Source organism: Cydia strobilella, chromosome 17, assembly GCF_947568885.1.
Source record: "Cydia strobilella chromosome 17, ilCydStro3.1, whole genome shotgun sequence".
Classification (NCBI taxonomy): Eukaryota; Metazoa; Arthropoda; class Insecta; order Lepidoptera; family Tortricidae; genus Cydia; species Cydia strobilella.
Window position 1 is genome coordinate 2,891,845 of NC_086057.1, and position 21,424 is coordinate 2,913,268.

Consider the following 21,424-nt stretch of genomic DNA (forward strand, 5'->3'; position numbering starts at 1 on the left):
AACACTACGGTCTCACAGTCTATGTCTCGCTTGCTCCTTTATCAGGTGGACTACAGGATCCCAAGCTGGTGGTAGAGAAACTGGACTGTGAGTGTGGCCTATCATATGTCGGGCAGACGAAACGGAGCATTTCCACTCGGGTGAAGGAACACATAGCTGATGTCAAGCACCGTCGACCTAGGTCTGCTGTCTGTGAGCATGTCATGGATAAAGCCAATCACTCAATCAAGTTTGATAAGCCTCTGGTTCTTGCCAAGGAGAAGCGTTACATACCCAGAATGCTGCGCGAGGCCATTGAGATTAAGAAATATCCAAACTTTAATAGGGAAGATGGCTTTTCTCTACCACCAGCTTGGGATCCTGTAGTCCACCTGATAAAGGAGCAAGCGAGACATAGACTGTGAGACCGTAGTGTTGGATGATGCTGGACATTCTGATGTTTTGAAAAGATGTGTCCCGCCGAGTTTGTTGCCGGTCCCATATTGGGATACCCTCCTACAATTTAGGAGGGAATTAAATCTTCTCGGGTCCGTGGTGTAGGGTTGGAGCCGGCATAGTTTATTTTTATCGCGTATATATATATATCTTTACTTGAAAAATAATTATAGTGTATAACTAGCCTTATGAACCGATTTTGCATGTACAACCAGCCTTAAAGTTTGTAGTCTATGATTGTTCATTATTTTAGTATGTGGGTATTTTTGCATTTTGTAATTTTTCCTCAGTCACCCGTTGACCACGAACGCTGTAAAGAGTTCGAAACGTCGGGATGTATTATAAATTCAATATACGCGATATAATCCGTTTTCATAGTTTTATTTCATCTTTTTTTATTAAGTTGATGGGAATAGTAACAAAAGTGCTGCCTAATCAATGTTTTGTAAATTTTTGTATTATTCAACACTTTCAGCGCCAAGCGCCCCATTTCAATAACAAAATGAACCCGACTATCGGGTTCTTGGCACTGAAAGTGTTAACTGATCATGATTACCAATGTCATGGTCATGCAATATTATGTAAGATATGAAAGAATATGTTTGTATTTATGAACTGAATCGGAATCCTTACAGGGATAAATTAAAATAACATATTTATTTATCATTATTTATTTATTTATTTATTTAAAAAGTTGTATTACAAATTATATACCACTAATTATTTTAACAATTATAAAAATTAAGTCTTATTTTATACATAATGATACAGATGTAGTGCATAAGTGTTTGTCGTCGTATTTTCACGGAAACGTTCGTATTTGTCATGCTACTTCTGTCAACCTCAGTATTTTTGTACTGAGACTGACTGAAATAGCAAGACACGTTCGTGCGTTTCCGCGAAAATACGATGGTAAACAATTATGCACTACATCTGTATCATTATGTATAAAATAAGACTTAATTTTTATAATTGACAAAATAATTAGTGGTATATAATTTGTAATATATTTTCTTAAATAAATAAATAATGATAAATAAATATGTTATTTTAATTTATCCCTGTAAGGATTCCGATTCAGTTCATAAATACAAACATATTCTTTCATATCTTACATAATATTGCATGACCATGACATTGGTAATCATGATCAGTTAACACTTTCAGTGCCAAGAACCCGATAGTCGGGTTCATTTTGTTATTGAAATGGGGCGCTTGGCGCTGAAAGTGTTGAATAATACAAAAATTTACAAAACATTGATTCGGCAGCACTTTTGTTACTATTCCCATCAACTTAATTAAAAAGGATGAACCAAAACAGCGCGTGAATAAATTGGACCATACCTGAGTCCTAGTAAGTACCTAGACCTACTGCTTACTGCCATAAGTATATGTTATCTATCTTATGAGTTATGTATCTCAAGATAATATTCAAATATTGCGCTCCCAAGTGCTCATTAGAACGAGTGAGATGACCATAACAGCGTGTGCCTATGTTGTACCAAACCTTAGTTCCACTATGTACTGCCAGGGTTCAGCATCAGCTCTATCATGGGTACTGCTCTCCTAAGTGCTCATCAAGACGAGTCAGATGACCAAAACAGCGCGTGCCTATGTTGCACCAAACCTTAGATCCACTAGGTACTGCCAGGGTTCAGCATCAGCTCTATCGTGGGTACCGCTCTCCTAAGTGCTCATCAAGACGAGTCTGGTGACTAAAACAGCGGGTGCCTATGTTGCACCAAACCTTAGACCCACTAGGTACTGCCAGGGTTCAGCATCAGCTCTATCATGGGTACTGCTCTCCTAAGTGCTCATCAAGACGTGTCGGACGACCTAAACAGTGCGTGCCAATGTTGCACCAAACCTTAGATCCACTAGGTACTGCCAGGGTTCAGCATCAGCTCTACCATAGGTACTGCTCTCCTAAGTGCTCATCAAGACGAGTCGGATGCCCAAAACAGCGCATGCCTATATTGCACCAAACCTTAGATCCACTGGGTATTGCCAGGGTTCAGCATCAGCTCTATCATGGGTACCGCTCTCTTGCTCATCAAGACGAGTCGGATGACTAAAACAGCGTGTGCCTATGTTGCACCAAACCTTAGTTCCGCTAGGTACTGCCAGGGTTCAGCATCAGCTCTATCATGGGTACTGCTCTCCTAAGTGCTCATCAAGACGAGTCGGATGACTAAAACAGCGTGTGCCTATGTTGCACCAATCCTTAGTTCCGCTAGGTACTGCCAGGGTTCAGCATCAGCTCCATTATGGGTACTGATCTCCTAAGTGCTCATCAAGACGAGTCGGATGACTAAAACAGCGTGTGCCTATGTTGCACCAAACCTTAGATCCACTAGGTACTGCCAGGGTTCAGCATCAGCTCTATCATGGGTACTGCTCTCCTAAGTGCTCATCAAGACGAGTCGGGTGACTAAAACAGCGTGTGCCTATGTTGCACCAAACCTTAGATCCACTAGGTACTGCCAGGGTTCAGCATCAGCTCTATCATGGGTACCGCTCTCCTAAGTGCTCATCAAGACGAGTCGGGTGACTAAAACAGCGTGTGCCTATGTTGCACCAAACCTTAGATCCACTAGGTAGTGCCAAGCTTCAGCATCAGCTCTATCATGCGTACTGCTCTCCTAAGTGCTCATCAAGACGAGTCGGATGACTAAAACAGCGTGTGCCTATGTTGCACCAAACCTTAGTTCCGCTAGGTACTGCCAGGGTTCAGCATCAGCTCCATTATGGGTACTGCTCTCCTAAGTGCTCATCAAGACGAGTCGGGTGACTAAAACAGCGTGTGCCTATGTTGCACCAAACCTTAGATCCACTAGGTACTGCCAGGGTTCAGCATCAGCTCTATCATGGGTACTGCTCTCCTAAGTGCTCATCAAGACGAGTCGGGTGACTAAAACTGTGTGTGCCTATGTTGCACCAAACCTTAGATCCACTAGGTACTGCCAGGGTTCAGCATCAGCTCTATCATGGGTACCGCTCTCCTAAGTGCTCATCAAGACGAGTCGGGTGACTAAAACAGCGTGTGCCTATGTTGCACCAAACCTTAGATCCACTAGGTACTGCCAGGGTTCAGCATCAGCTCTATCATGGGTACCGCTCTCCTAAGTGCTCATCAAGACGAGTCGGGTGACTAAAACAGCGTGTGCCTATGTTGCACCAAACCTTAGATCCACTAGGTACTGCCAGGGTTCAGCATCAGCTCTATCATGGGTACTGCTCTCCTAAGTGCTCATCAAGACGAGTCGGGTGACTAAAACAGCGTGTGCCTATGTTGCACCAAACCTTAGATCCACTAGGTACTGCCAGGGTTCAGCATCAGCTCTATCATGGGTACCGCTCTCCTAAGTGCTCATCAAGACGAGTCGGGTGACTAAAACAGCGTGTGCCTATGTTGCACCAAACCTTAGATCCACTAGGTACTGCCAGGGTTCAGCATCAGCTCTATCATGGGTACTGCTCTCCTAAGTGCTCATCAAGACGAGTCGGGTGACTAAAACAGCGTGTGCCTATGTTGCACCAAACCTTAGATCCACTAGGTACTGCCAGGGTTCAGCATCAGTTCTATCATGGGTACCGCTCTCCTAAGTGCTCATCAAGACGAGTCGGGTGACTAAAACAGCGTGTGCCTATGTTGCACCAAACCTTAGATCCACTAGGTACTGCCAGGGTTCAGCATCAGCTCTATCATGGGTACCGCTCTCCTAAGTGCTCATCAAGACGAGTCGGGTGACTAAAACAGCGTGTGCCTATGTTGCACCAAACGTTAGATCCACTAGGTACTGCCAGGGTTCAGCATCAGCTCTATCATGGGTACTGCTCTCCTAAGTGCTCATCAAGACGAGTCGGGTGACTAAAACAGCGTGTGCCTATGTTACACCAAACCTTAGATCCACTAGGTACTGCCAGGGTTCAGCATCAGCTCTATCATGGGTACCGCTCTCCTAAGTGCTCATCAAGACGAGTCGGGTGACTAAAACAGCGTGTGCCTATGTTGCACCAAACCTTAGATCCACTAGGTACTGCCAGGGTTCAGCATCAGCTCTATCATGGGTACTGCTCTCCTAAGTGCTCATCAAGACGAGTCGGATGACTAAAACAGCGTGTGCCTATGTTGCACCAAACCTTAGATCCATTAGGTACTGCCAGGGTTCAGCATCAGCTCTATCATGTGTATGGCTCTCCGAAGTGCTCATCAAGACGAGTCGGATGACTAAAACAGCGTGTGCCTATGTTGCACCAAACCTTAGATCCATTAGGTACTGCCAGGGTTCAGCATCAGCTCTATCATGGGTACGGCTCTCCGAAGTGCTCATCAAGACGATTTAAATGACCAAAACCGCGTATGTCTGTGTTGCACCAAACCAGAATTCTACTAGGTAGTATGTAGGTACTGCTACTACTGCCAGGGTTCAGTCAGGGTCATTTTGCTGTCTCATTTTAAAATATCACGAATGTAATTTTATTAGACGTTAATGCAATTGGGAGTAATTCTAATTAATTTTTTGAAACTTTAATGGCCATTGAAGTTAATCCGAATTAAAGTTAATCCGAATTAACTTCAATGGCCATTAACGTCTCAAAAATTTAATCCGAATTAACTTTAATCCGAATTAACTTTAATGCAATTGGTTAATGGCGGAACTAATGGTTAATAAAATTGATCAATGGTTAATTAAAATTAACAATTACGGCCAACACTGGCGTATGTTATGTCCCTCACGGGCGCACGCGTATAGCTCATCTATACTTATAATACTAGGTCTTATGGGTTAAAACTTATAATCACACACATATTTGTATTATAAAATTCAGACGAAATTGTACACACATAAGTTAAAATAATAAAATTAAAATGGAAAATAATAATATTAATAATAGTTCAGTGATATTAAAATTAGTCAATAACAATAAAACAGGTCTCACTAAATGACAGTTATCGTAATTTACTAACGACGCATGCGACTTTGCCCAGTGGCCAACTATGGGGCTGTCATTACTGTCATTAGCCTCCGCTCCGCGATCGTCCAGATCTCCAGAAGGCTGTTGGCGCTGCCGCGCACACGACGCATTAGGGATGCGACGCGTGCTATAAGTTGGATGGCTTATGCTATGTTAAAAATTTATTTATATATCAATTATCGTATATATTGAATATTTTATTAACAGTTTAAAATTAATCTATAGCCATTTTGTTGTTATATTAACGAGAACTTCTTGCAAATATACTGACTGAATGTATTGAACTAGTAGGAACAATGTAATTTTCGAAATCGTATTGCCCGATTTTTTTAATAAAAATAAAATATAGTACTATAGGTACCTACTAGTTAATAATGTTTCTAAAAAGAAAAAAGTAATCAATGTAAAAAATAAATATAGTGTAACAATCACTACTAAATTAATTTGACTCCAAACTGAACATATAATAAAATAACAATACTACATATATTAAATTAGATTTACATTATCAAAAAGTGTAATTATAATCCAACTTTATCACTGGAAAGTGTAAAGTGTAACGATCTGATTTCCTTATCGCCGTGATAATATTTGCAGAGGCTATCTTATCATTTTGCGAACGGCGAATCCGTCGTATCACTCGTATCGTGACGTTTATGTGACGTAAACTATCAGAGCCTGTTTGTATAACCGCGAACCACTTCGCGTTTCTTCGTTCGACTACTTGGATCTCTATCGCTCTTGCATATTCGAGTGATAGAGGCAAATAGACGAAAGTTTCATTTTCGAGGTTAGCAGTAGCCTTAAATGGTAACATAGTAGACATGTGTGGCGTGGTCGTCCTTCGTCATGTGTTTACTAATTAGGATTAAAGCGGCTAATGAGCGAGGGAGCTTTAAACTTTTATCTTAAAGCGGATTAGATTTTGTCGGCATCAGTTGGTCTGTAGTTGACTTCTTGGAAATTTGTTTATATTAATAAAATGATGGATAAGTAAGTAGGTACACAATATAAACTAAATAAAAAACTTTTATTATTCTTTTTTTTATTTTCTATTACTAGGTTTTCAACTGATTAAATATAAAATAAAGCTTAAAATAAAATAAAAATTAGCACAGTTTGATAGCTTATTTTGTAATGATCAAAACGTGATATAATAATATAAAACTCAGATGGAGAATTTACGGGAATCCTTGTCAAGTCCGAGATTGCCTGAAGACGTAAATACGCGGTCAATTTATGAAAATTATACTTTACAAAAGTGTGTCCAATGCAGTCTTGCAACTTTGCCAGATGGTTTTACTATTTTATACCTAAAATTATATTCTCCAAACATTGCATATTTTTCAGTTTCGCACGAAAACGTATAGATTTAGACAATTGTGCGGGATACAGGCTTGGAAAACTCTGTATACCATGTATTTAATCAAAGAAACTCACGTAAACTATACATTAAATTAAAGATGAATAATCAAGCAATCGAATTGTGCATGCAAGGCTGATACATCCTTAATATGATTAGAAATAAATAGCATTTAAAAATGACATGAACAGGGAGCGTACTTTTGACGTGTTTTTTTACGCCATTTTTCCAAGTGCTATAAGGAATTTTGCAAATCAGAACAACAATGTTTATTAGGTTGTATTGTAAGCATATCACTTATAAATAAGCTTTACAACTGTATACATGAATAATTAAAAATCGCTATCTATTTTTCCGCAAAAACTGTGTTAACAGAACTTAATAACGAACTTGGTGTTATCGGCGAGTGTATTAATTAATATAAAAGAGGGTTATATTATATGCATCTCATTATTATTATTTATTACGCGCCTATTTGAAAAGTGATATCACTGATATCATACTGTAAAACAGGTGGATCACAGAAAAGTCATTGGGAATATTGATATGGCAAAAAATGAGTAAACCCTGATGAAAATGAATGAAAATTGGGATATAAAGACATTAAAAAAACTAGGGTGATTGTTATAAATAAAAGGGAAGGTTCCTTTGATATATCACGTCATATTTCGCAATGGGAAATCTTCAGTTAGTCACAGAATAAATAGTTACACATAATGTTGTACAGTGAAAATGATTAAAGACATCCGTTCACGTCTCACTCGACTTGCTAAGGTTTACTTTGATTATGTAATTAAATAAACCTAGTGTCTATTATCGCAGCGTAAAATTAGTTTTTATTGCCCGGTTACTCGTACGGAGAGATAACGTTTGTTCTGTTGATTTTACTTGTACAGTCAGCAGCAGAAGTTGCTAAGCGGGCGAGGTGTTCAAAATGATCTTGACGTGACTTTATTGTTAATAGAATAAGGCGTGTCAAGGTAATTTTGAACACCTCGCCCGCTTCTGCTGCTGACTGTACGACAGAAAGTTAGATAGAAAGGGATCGAAAAATATACAATTAATATTCGTAATAACACCAGCGTTTAACAGTCTCTGGGAGTCAGTATACATACAATCCCACTTATAATGTACATATGTGTTAAAAAATAAAAGTACAAAATTAAAATTATAAATCTATTTCGCGAGTATTTTTGGTACCTTAAATTTATATTTATGTATTCAAGAACTTCTAAAAGTTTTTTGCTTAATAGAACTCCTTATATTTACCTACCACTTACCTACAGTCTACAGTAATGTTATTTTTATTTCAAGAAAGGAACAGTTGGTTATAAGAATAAGTTTTTTTTAATTGTTCACTGTGTAGGTATACATATTAATGATCTGTACAAAGAAGGGTATCAACAGCTGTTATTTACATATAACATGCGTGTATAATGTCTCTTTCAAAATGGGTAATCGGCGAATCGGCGATCAATACTATAAAAATGCTCTATGACCGTAAACGTAATATGCTCATTAAACATGAAAAAATTGTTTGCTTCAAATTATAATAATGATTACTTACCACCTTAACCAACCGAATTACCGGCCACACCCAGCAGCGGTATCATAGTCGCATTTTTATCACCTGTCATGTCATGTGTCACTTTCTCACTAACATATTTGTTAGAACGTGACAGGCATGGTGAGAAATGATAAAGAGCCGACCATCTTAGCCCTACAGGTTAATATTTGGCAGATCGTTCCGACTGGTTTTTATCTGGCATGGCAACATGATACCTACGTGATGAATAAATAATTAAATCTATTTTGCTCATTATAACCGCAGGGGGCATCTTTTGACCGCACAAGGACCAAGAGTCCGATTAATCTAAGTAAAAAATATTCAGAAACCGACACGAGTTTAGGTATAGAAAATACATGTACGCAGATGTTGAGATTGTTGCGACTAAATTTTTTTTTTACTAGGTAGGTAGACATTATTATTAAAACTTAGCACACGTAATATGTATTTAATATATAATATATTAAAATATCCTGGAACAAGTACTGGAGTTACAAAGAACCGTTAAAATCAAACCTGCCACTGAAACTGAAAAAGAAAATCCTGGACTCATGCATATTACCATGCCTTTCTTACGGATGTCAAACGTGGATCTTCAATTCTTACACGAAAAATAAAATTAACACATGCCAAAGAAGCATGGAGCGGAGCATCCTAAACATTAAACGTATCGATAAAAAGAAAAACATAGAGATAAGACAAAAAACAAAAGTAATTGATGCTCTGACATACTGCAAAAAATTTAAATGGCGATGGGCGGGTCATGTAATAAGAATGAATGACGACAAGTGGACAAAGACTGTGACAACGTGGCCGGGTCCAGAGGGAAAACGAAGGCAAGGAAAACCATTAGAAAGATGGTCAGATGAAATTACTAAAATAGCAGGAAAACACTGGATTGAAGAAGCAAAAACTAGAGATAAATGGAAGGAGTTGGAGGAGGCCTATACTCGAGAGAGGTCCTTAATATCTAAGACATAATTTATACACCAAATTGAAAAATTAAATTTTATTAAAATAATTGAATTATAAATTATATTAAAATCAACATAATGAAAAAATGTTAAATAATTATTTTGTGGAGTAAATTATTTAAAATTTAAAATATAAGTTATGCATGCACTATTAATTCGATATTTCTCTTATAATATTGTAACGATATTAAGGAATAAATGGCTTTTTTATTTTTTATTTTTATATTTTATTTATTTATTTATTATATCAGTAATTCTTTTTAAACGTTCGTCGAAACAAAATAATGATAATAATGGTTCGGCCTATACCTACACGTCCCCGTCCCACTGCTGGGCACAGGGCTATAACCGCGAATATCAAAGTTCGCAAATTGCGGGCATCTTTCTCTGTCACTCTAATTACGCCTTCATTGGAGTAAAAGAGAAAGATCCTCGCAATTTGCGAATTTCGGTATTCACGGTAGGCCCTCAGGCCTCCTCTCATGCGCAAGAGGGTTGTAGGGTATATAAAAACTTACTTATTTAATGAGATAACTTTACGTCTAAGATAGAATCACGATTTTCGCAAAAAGCTGCCCAATTAAACGCTTCCTTGAGATACTTGACAACTAAAACTGCATTGCGCTAATCAAGCTTCTCAAAGTAAAAAACATAGGTAATCATAACTTTAAAAAACATTCCCGGCTGCATGAGACCGACTATTATAAACTATTTAAAGTCTCGCCACCAACAATTTTATACGTAATCTGTTTGAGGATATACTTAAATTCCACGTTAACTATTTTTTTTACGGCAAGAAGCTAAAAGATGCCAGCTACATATCAATGTCACATATAAGGTAGGCACGTCAAATCGCTTTCGTTACACTACTTGAAGCCAAATTGTATTATGTACACTCGTTATAGTGTAATTTATAGATTATAGATAATGCTTCAATCTGTTGTAGCGTGTAAGTAAATGCCCAGTTGTCCTCCTACGCTTACTATGGCTAGGTCGGTGCTCTGCCGCGGTAGGGGGCGGTACCCTGGGGTAATGGCTAGTAATTGCTGTCACGTCTATTGGCCTGGAGACATGCGCAGGCACCCACGCGTGCACAAAAACATTACAAAAGGTCTGAAAAATGAGCAACGATGCTTACTAAGGGAATTTGGTGTTTTTTTAATGTTTGTTTGTCTTTTCTATTCGCAGCCTGGTTGAGAGCTTTTAGAAATTCTTTGGTAATAAATTATTCTAAGTTGGAGTTTAGTCAGACAGTCGGATATTAAAAATAATTGTTGATTTGATAGGTCGACACCAACTTATGAGAAAGATTTTTATATTCCGGGAATACCGTACTAACTGACAAATGCAAAAGATTCACCATTAGATATGCAATCTAGCAAATCGTTTTGGCATGAGTATATGTCAGTAATTGAATCAAATTAAAATATCATTACGTATCAATTATTATCATACGATGATGTAAGTGTTCCATTTATGTTGAAAAACCAGGGAAACGAATCGTTAGTGTAATGAAGACAAAGACCGGCTCAGTTAACTGTATGTCGGTTCGTGATACTGATAACTCTAACAATTAGCAATCGATCTGATATGTATTGGTCAATCGATACCAGTTCTAGGCTTCATTGTAATTAGGACCGCAAGTCGTTTCCAGAACTATTAAAATCTATCTACTTAATTAATAAAAATTCTTACATTAAATTGTATTACTAAGTAAAAACAAATAAGAAAAAACTAATCTGGTACGAACTTAATTTCATCACAAAAAATGCCGCAAAAATTCATTCTGGTAGACAGCTTCAAAACCGCAACGTATTTTTGTAATCATTTGCATACAATTTCAATATTCACTGTTGACGTGTTGATTAAAGCCATCCAGAATTAAATCTTTTATGAATTAAAACTTTAAACAAGCTGTAGGGCTAAGATGGTCGGTTTTTTATCATCTGTCATCATGCCTGCCACGTTCTAACAAGTATGTAATTGTAAGTGCGAAAGTGACGCATAACAATTAGCGTATTCCCATCTTAAAGGCCGGCAACGCACTTACAACCCCTCTGGTGTTGCGGGTGTCCATGGGCGGCGGTAATCGCTTTCCATCAGGTGATCCGTCTGCTCGTTTGCCTCCTATTTCATAAAAAAAAAAAAAAAAAAAAATAACATGACAAGTGATAAAAATGCGACCATGATAGCAGGTCATGGCGTGGTAAAGAAATACATATACAAAACGTAACCATCCCTTCATTCTCATTCAGATAATGACAAAATCTATGACGTTATCGATGATAACACTAAAAGCGGGTCGTTGGAACTTGTGTGGCGGTCAGCTAAGTGTCGAATGGCGCGCTGACAATGCTCCCGAGTTTCATAGAAAATTGCTCCTAGCCCATCCAGTGGCAGAAAAACGACACGCACTGGCCTCCTAGGCTCATACTTCAATTACGAATTACTTGCATTCGCATGTGCATTAAATGCTCCGTGCAAAAACTTTGTTTATCAGAACTTATGAGTCCCCGACAAGCTCGTTTCTCCATACAAACGTAGTTACGCTCTCATTTTAAAACGGCTTGCTAGATTGCTCTGAAACTTTGTACTTACAATAAGGTAAGGTATATCTAGGTCTGTAATTAGTTTATGTAGCTTCAGGTAGAATAGTAAAAACAAATACAGCGAACTTAAGTTGTTCATATAAAACTTGCTTTTGCTCTATTTCGTTTGTTTTATAAATTGGACCTATATATTAATTACAGACCTAGATATACCTCATGTCATTGTATGTGCAATGTTTCATTACAATCCAACACGTAGTTTTAAAATGAGAGCGGAACTAAATTTGTACCCTTAAGCTAATCCATACGAATCTATATTATGATTGTCAACTACCTATATATATTATATACAAATGTCAATGTAGATAAAAATCATCATCAAATATCAATAGCAAAATAAATTCATCAAAAAGTCAAATAAATATACAATGTCAAATAATAGCATAATTACGAAAAAGATGTCAATTTGGCTATTTATAACTAAGTATCTCGTAATGATCGTCAAATTAAAGTATAAGGTAAGGTATGGGTTCAATTATATACATATTAGCGAGCGATGCTAATCTCGCCACGCTTCAGAATGGCCGCACTCTTATGTAAAAATTATGCACCAATTAAGGTCCAAAGCCGCATGTGATAAATGCTTGCAATTAAATACCTATGCTATTAACGTAAACGCACGCGTCGTAAGCACCTATAAGTACGAGCGAGTAACGTAAACAATCTAATTTAATAGGCTTCATTAAGTGTAATCAACCTGATAAAAACACCGTTAGATACACTAATATTAAAAACGTCTTAACCCGCATTGTAGCACTATGTTGTTACGTTGTTTAAAAGTTGACAGTAGGGTAATGTTTTCGGGTGCGCCGGCGCCACCGCCAGTGGCGCCATCTGCTAGGGCGCGGGCCGCGGGGCGTGACATTGACCCGCTCCTAACCTAAATCAGAGACTAGTTAATAGAGGAGATTGACAATCTAAATGCCACATACACGCCCTTTATCTGCTTTTGTAGTTCTTTGTGCGTATGAGAACTGTGAATTCTCTACTTGCAAGATTGTTGCCTCTAACATGTAATTAGATATGTACTTTAAAACCTAATACAGCCTTTTAAGGCACGGAAATTAGACAGCGCCATCTATTTTAACCCTCTCAGAAAGCTCACTACATGGTTGCACTTTAATTTCCATGTCTATAAAGCCTTAACGGCGCTTTTATTGTAGATTAGTTAAGACAAATCCAACTTTAAATAGCAGTGAGATAACAGTTGTTTTGCGACGAAAGCGAGATGCATCTACCTACAGCAATGATGAGGCATGACGTTTTTATTTGTTTATTTGGGACAAAAAATACAGTATAACTCACAAGGTAATAGTTAAATTCTAGTTTAACAGAAACTTATAAGTGAGACAAACGACATCGTCCATAGATTATAAATCTATAATATTTAGTACCATTTAGATAGGTAACAATGTAAAAAATTACTACATTCTTATACCTTTAAACGTACTTGTATATATATTCATATATTTCGGGAATCTCGGAAACGGCTGGGGGTTTTCGAAAAAATCGATCTAACTAGGTCTTATCTCAGATATTGTACTATATATAACCATGCCAAATAAGGTCAGTGCATGGGTATAGTTTAATGGAAATGCTGTATGGAGATTGTCAGTCTTGTCCATATAAGTTCTGTCCAAACGATTGTTCTACCGCTCGAAAGAATAAAGAATTAAGTGTATGCCTATGAGTGTTAAGGCCTGTACATTTATATTGAGTCTGCCTTTATCGTTTTGGCATACAGCGGTAATTTCCATACACAATGACGAGTGAAAAAAACCAGTCTAAATGACGAGCTTTGACAATGCTTCTTGTTTTCATTATTGGTTGACATGACATGCCGATGTCTCGTAACACAAGTATTTTCGACTCGTTCTAAATTAGCTCCAATAAGGACTTGAAGGGTTACATATACAATAATGATTGCCTTTTGAAGCAAGGAAAACATATTACTAACTTAATAGCAATAATTAATTTATATTAAGTATATATATGAAACTCTCATAGGAATCCCCTTTAAATTCGAATCCGAAACCATTGTAGGTGTGCGTTCTTTAGTTAGGTACACACCAGAAACTCAGAACCTGTATAATAGTTTTATTGAGAAAGTTACTACATAGTTGATATATTGCATATAGGCATAGCTATCGAATAGTTTTACGTTAAAAATACTGTACACACCTTTATATCAATACTTTGAAGAAAAAAATATGTAATTTTTTTTTTCATATTACTGTCATTTCAAGCCTCACAGTTCTGAATAATATTCGTGCTAAGTTCTGTGATATTCCCCTTTAAATTCGAATCCGAAACCATTGTAGGTGTGCGTTCTTTAGTTAGGTACACACCAGAAACTCAGAACCTGTATAATAGTTTTATTGAGAAAGTTACTACATAGTTGATATATTGCATATAGGCATAGCTATCGAATAGTTTTACGTTAAAAATACTGTACACACCTTTATATCAATACTTTGAAGAAAAAATATGTAATTTTTTTTTCATATTACTGTCATTTCAAGCCTCACAGTTCTGAATAATATTCGTGCTAAGTTCTGTGATATTACATTTTTTTTTTCTACTATTTCATATTTTTTTAATAGTCAATATTTTCTCAGAAGATAGTAACAATGATAATGACAAAACCGCTATAACCTGCCCAATTCACTATTTACACAAACGGTATCACATTGCAAATATGGTGTGATATATCTTGCATCATTATCATTAGTAAACATGTGCAAAAGATGACAGCAAATATATGTATAGGTATATTATTATACATATGTAGATACGTTTTATCAGCATTATGATAGTCAATGCCGCGTTTCCGTTTGTTTACCTAATCGTAATATCCGTTTACTTCCGATTTTCTTGGACACGTTGTAGAATACTCTTTTAAAATAGCATATTACTTTCTAACCATGAATATCAATCGCATTATGTTTAGTGAATAGAGGACAAATGAGGACTACCGTTTTTGTGCTCACCAGGTGGCGCTACTGTAGATGTAGGTCCAGAAAAACAGATCTCAAAATTCTTCTATGCTTATTTTTATAAAATCAATACGTTCTAATATACACAAAAGTATTTTAACATCTAAATGTGCAATTTTTTCAACATGCTTAGTCAAAGTCAAAGTAATTTTGAAAGACCTCCATCTACACTAGCGCCCCTAGCGGCGAAATTAAACACGGTAGCCTTCATTACAATCACTTCGTGGTAACGGTTGTGCTAGCAGAAATTCTCATTATTTTGTCGATATAAACCATATACTCAAGTCTATAGTCTACAGTCCCTTGAAGCTGTGGAAAAATTAAACTTCTGTTTGATTTTTTCACAGCTTCAAACGTAAAAAAAAAGATACAAGTATTTCGACACACTCAAAAGGGAATCAAAATTTATAGGGTACTTCCCGTTCACCTAGAACTACGAAAGGCAAGTAATATCGCATTACACTACAAGTAAGGGGTAAAAATCTAAAAACAATAAATTTGTAAAAAAAAATGTACGGAACCCTCGGTGGGCGAGTCCGACTCGCTCTTGTCGGTTTTTTTTTTAAATATGGTTGTTAGACAGAAAGACAAACATCTGCAATACTTAGCTGTTAACAAGGTTAGAGTTACAGCCCTTATATGTATAAAACGCGAATCTGCACATCTTACATACGAAAAGGAGAGTTTTATCTAGTGACTTATTGCTAGGCTATAATTATACAGAGTAACGGCCTGATTCGAACTTTAAGAAAAATTTGCTAAATATACGACATGGATCGGATACGTCAGTGTCAAAAGTGACGTTTCTTCAAACGAAAACGTCACTTTCGATACTGACATCTATGGATGGTATAGAAAGGATGCCAATCTCTTATGGCAGAATTGTTGCAAAAGTGACCGCTTTCAGCTTTAAATAATAGTTCCTAATATCTCCGGTGGCGCTAGTTAGGCTCTGGGACATGAGTATAACATGAACCATATAAGGCAACAAATAACCCGACCAAATTACGTAGGTTGTTTTTGGTAGTATTTCGGTGTATGGTGGCGCCGCCTAATTACTGTTTTTTGATGGACACTTTTCATACATAGAGATTTGGCTCCTTTTTGTAGTCTCCATGCTGACATCTCCGATCCATATATACCTAATTGAATTTGAATGAAATGGAATGAAAGAGCTGTGGGACCTCATTCACTCACTTGCTTCATATTTTTCATCAAACCCTAGTGTTGACAAGCGTTTTTTCCAAGAATCCTCACCAAACACCTCATTCCAGGTCTCTACTCCCATGTGCACCTGGACCCCTCGCAAGTGCAAGTGTCAACACCGGTCAAGGTCACGCGCGACGGGCGGCTGGTATCGCGCGCGGTGGCGCACGCGCATGAGCACGGGCACGCGCGCGCGCGGCGCGACCTGCGTGGCGTGGAGCACGCGCTGCCGCACGCCGTGCACTATAACCTCACTGTTGATGGCCGGGAGTTGAGGCTTGATTTGCGGTGAGTTCCTTTCTCCATTTTGCCTATTTTTCTTTTTACTTTTCGTTTTTAATAAGCCTTTATATCTAGCTTTTTTTTTTTACTGTACATTGCAGGACACTAATATATACTGTAGTGAGTTTTTTTAGCAAATCGTGTATTAGCTCATGAAGAGCATAAAACGGTGACATGACAACATAACAACCCTTTTTGTGCAGTCACGGGTCAGTTACAAGTGTAACTGTAGGTATCTATATCTAGTTTTATCCTTGCAGGCATGAAGTTAAAAAAATATGTGAAAATTGCGACTCGTAGCTTGAAACAATCACAACACTTCCCACTCAGAAGCCTACTTTTTAAACTAAGTACTTGTGCTGACAGAGACATCCCTTTTCTCCACCTTTTGCTCTTGGTTCGATTTTAGAGTCCTTCGCTGGCTGGACTTGTAATATTTTAAAGCATCGCTCTAAGTACTGTACTTAAAACTAGATATAAAAAGGATATAACTAGATAGAAAAGATCTCTAGTATAGTCTAACCCTTACACCTAATTATTTATCAATTAATATTTGCGACTAAAAGTTTACTACAAAATCCACTAGAGTGGAAAAGCAATTAAAGCAACTAGTAAAAAAAAACCTTGGCAAGCCGATTTTCAACAAAAAAGTCTTTCCGAGCTAGTGAGGTGATGAACCTTTTACTTACTTTTTTAGGAACAAAAAACTAATCTGAATACGCGCTATGAGACGTGACCATATCCTCAATAAAACATGATAAGTTAGTTGCTGTCATGGGCACAATATAAATGTCCCGTGACACATTTTTTGTGTACTTAACAAAAAGTGATTTCATCATTAGATAGGTGACTGTTTATCGTACAAACTTCTGTTTTGCTTATCACAACAATCTGAATTGTCAATTACACAATCCAATCAGTACCTAATGAAACTCATAAAAGTCATGAGAAAACAACACAGTACTATTTTTAGAACTTCTGCTGAACTTATCAATCTCACGACGATTTGATACTGAATCACACATATTTATTCAAGTCACAAGTTCAAGGTTTGTAATAAAAGTCGTAAAACTACTTTGTATGTTGAATGAGTGTTTTGTATTCCTTTTGGGAGGTCTCTTGTAGTATCTAAACCATGTGAAATTAAGATAATTTAAATTATGCCATCTGTGAGATAACAATGGTAACAGACATGACATTAATAATTGATAGCGTTTACTGAGCTGTTATTAAAAATCATCCCTCAATCCTAAAAGTTATTTGAATATTGATCAGAAGAGTTTTTAATAGAATAATATAGTACCTAGTGTGTAGAACCTACGGCGCGGTGCAACAGGAATATGATTTTAACAGTCTATGTAAGTATGTAGCCTTAACCTACCGTAACCTGCACGGGTACCTTACCTACCTACCTATCGTGTGTTTCGATACAAGGTGATTTCAATTAATGTTGCTACATTTTTAACCGACTTTTAAAAGGAATGAGGTTGTATTAATACATACTAAATATTTTAGTTGTTTTCAATAAAAGAGTTTAATTGTTAATCACCATTACTGACTGTTATTAAAGGTAGATTTTTCTTATTCAATAAATAAGTACGAGTAACGTCAATGATTTTTTACTGAAATTTAGAGCTCCCAAACCCAACAATTTTTTTTTAATTTTTTAGACTAGACCTTCAAAACTGTCTCTACATTATTATGTCACCCACCACCACTGTGACTTTATGTCACCCACGATTAACTTTTATCTGTTAACTCGGTGCAACATAATGCTTTATTTTTACTATTTTTACCTACTCAAATCGACAGATTGCAAAAAAACATTGAAATATGTATGTATGGGACTAAATCAAGCGCAAATCTGTACAAGGCGTGTCTTGTCTTTGGTCAAAACGCCTGTAGGTGATACATTATTTAGACATGCGAATGTGATAATTAGGCGCATATTACACACTTTAATTAACATAATAAGATACTAATAAATTACTCCTACCTATTCAACTTGTCCGTTTGTTTGTTTTTTAAATTATTTTGTTTACTTTTGAATATTATTAATGGCCAGCGCACAAAGAAAACCGCAGAAAAAAAGTTTGAAATCTGGTTTGTCTAGGTTGTTTAACTAGTTACGAAACAAGATCTTTATGATGTCTTTCTAAAACCCTGGATTATCATAGTTGTTGCTATTGTACATCGGCGCCAATTCCTTGATTATTTACGTTTCTAGATTTTATTCAAAGATTAGCGAAGACATATTTATAGTAGTTGTTAGCGTTTAAGTAGAATTTATTTAATTTATTAATTATGAAATTAGGTCAACATATATAAATTAAAATGTATGTTTTTTTATCATACGGCTACATACTACATTATGACCCAGTTAATTTGTGATATTTTCTAGTGGCTTAAAGAATATCACACATCAATGGTCTGAGCATACAAATTACCATAAAATACAAACGACAATCAGACTAATATGTGGTATTTTCTATAAAAAGGGACCTTATTGTCGATGGCGCTCATCACGTCATTATAAACCAGAGATGGGCAAAATGTAATCGACTAACGATTAACGATTAAGATTACAAGAATTAATTGCGACTGACGATTGAAAACGACGATTGATCAATCTTAGTTGTATAGAGTGCAACTAATTTAGTTGCAACTAAATTAGTTGCCGATTGATTTCGGACAACTAAATTTTGTAATCGACTAATTAGTTAGACTATTTTCTCGCGACTAATGTTAGAAGCAAATTGAATAGAATACCTCGGTATGGCTATGTTGACAGACTGATTAGGACATCTTAACGGATGTTTAAAAATAAAATAGTCATGTATTACTTACGATATTTTGACCGTTTCTAAGGAGTGAGATCTGTTCTCACTATTATTTTGCTACTAAAGTAAGTAAGTTTAATGACCACACGTTAAAAACAAAATAGACCGCGTATATAATAAACAACATGCAGATGTGTCATTCAATAGAACGTGTTATTTTTAGAAGATGCGTCGGCACTTGCACCAAAATGCAACAAACAACTTCCAGTTCCAGGTAAGTAGGATTATCCCATTGTTTTGTCACCGCGTGACACTAAAAAGAGTTTTACTATTGTCAGAGACAGCAAAATATTGATAGTTTCTATGTCTAAGATTTACTCAGTATCGTATAATTCAAAGTATTAATAACTAGCTGTGCCCGCGGCTTCGCCTGCGTGGAATTCGGTCTGTGTCAGTAAGCGGCTAATTCACCCCTAATTTATCTCCCTGTCCCCGGGAGACGGAACTTAAAGTAAAGTTGACAAATGGATACGCTAGAGGACTGTAGTCCAGATAAAATATTTTACAATTAGGTACCTACCACCAAAGATAGATATAACTCCGTAATAGATGGATACAGTCTAAGGAAAAAACGTGCCTCGAAAATCACGAAAATTTGATTCTCGATCAGATGTCGCTACTACCTTTTGCCTACTCTCGTATAGAGGGCGTTAACGGTTTCGTTTGTTATTATTTAACAATTTTAACGCATATCAGTGAAAGAACATGGGTCAAAAAAATAAAAATAATTAATGCAAATAAAAAAGATCGTTTATCCATATTTAAATACATTTTATCGTATTTTAATAAATCTTCATTTTTAGTTTTAAAGTGTGTCGATAGATGGCAGTGTGGTTACAAAATTTACTATGACAGTACCGCTCTATAATATTACATCCTCTTTGCTACCACTAAATAAAATTACACTCCAAAAGGTTTTTGTTGCCCTTATTCAAATTTTTGACGTGATTTAAACGGCATAGAGTAGTAGGTGTATATCGAACGATACAGTACCATTTTTGTATTTTTACGTCCTTGACTGTACCTATCCAAATCGGGTACACTACATATTTCCGAAAAAATATTATTCCGAATTTTAGAATGTCGAATTTTATCATTCCGATTTTTAAATGCTCGACCCATCAAAATTCCGACTGTCATAATTACGAATGATGAAAATCACGAAGATTTATATTTCCGAAAACCCAAAAAGCCGAATTTTGTAAATTCCGAACTACATAATTTCGACTATAATAATTCCGATGGTGGCAAACACCGAATTTAACATTTACGATTTTCAAAATCACGAATTCGGAATTGCCCTTATCCGATTCCTATTTTAAATATCCCAATTTTTAAATTTCCACTTTTTTGGCAACAGTTCGTTTTCTTGGGGGTCGCAGTTATAACCTAACCTAACCCACTTTTCTGGCAACAGTTCGTTTTCTTGGGGGTCGCAATTCTAACCTAACCTAACCCACTTCTAGCAACAGTTTGTTTTCTTGGGGGTCGCAGTTCTAACCTAACCTAACCCACTTCTAGCAACAGTTCCGGTTCGCAGTTCTGTCTAATTTATTTATGCCGAATTTTTATGCCAAAAATATTTTATGCCGAATGCCATGACGCGGCACGACAGGTACCCGTAATAATTACTAAAACGTGAGTCTTCATTTGAATATCACGGACTTCATTTTTCCAATCTTAAAAAACCGAATTTCTGAATACCGAATTATTTTATTTCCGATCGGACAATGATTTTTCGGAATTTAGGAATTCGGAAAAAAAATATTTTCGGAAAAGTGTAAAATCGGAACTTTAAGCTTTCTGTCAAGTGACAATCGGATTTAAAGTTTTCGGAAATAGCACATTCGTGATTTTATTCCATCGTGTTTTTAAAAATCGTAATTTTGATATTTCGGACTTATAAATAATCGGGATTATGAAAGTCGTGGTTATAAAAATCGAAAAAACGTATTTCGGAATATTTGGGTGTTCCCATCAAAATCATGTCATCCAAATCGGTCCTCCAGTGAAATCAGTCTAAGCATGACGCCGGCGGCGGGCAGTGTCTGCCCCTTTTTTTGTTGTTTTCGGAGTGGGAAATGCAACTGCGTAGCGTCTGCCCCTACGACTTGTTGATAGTCATAGCGAAGCAGGCGCTCACGGGGACCTGTAGGCGCTTAAAGCGGAACG

General features: G+C 36.7%; 1 protein-coding gene across 1 annotated transcript in view; it reads left to right on the top strand.

Moving 5' to 3' along the window:
- Positions 1-21,424, top strand: part of LOC134748803 (A disintegrin and metalloproteinase with thrombospondin motifs 7) — a 140,759-nt gene that overhangs the window by 44,144 nt on the left and 75,191 nt on the right. The window contains exon 3 of the mRNA XM_063683597.1: positions 16,199-16,418. Within this exon, the coding sequence (XP_063539667.1) occupies positions 16,199-16,418 (220 nt within the window). The remainder of the gene's footprint in view (positions 1-16,198; positions 16,419-21,424) is intronic.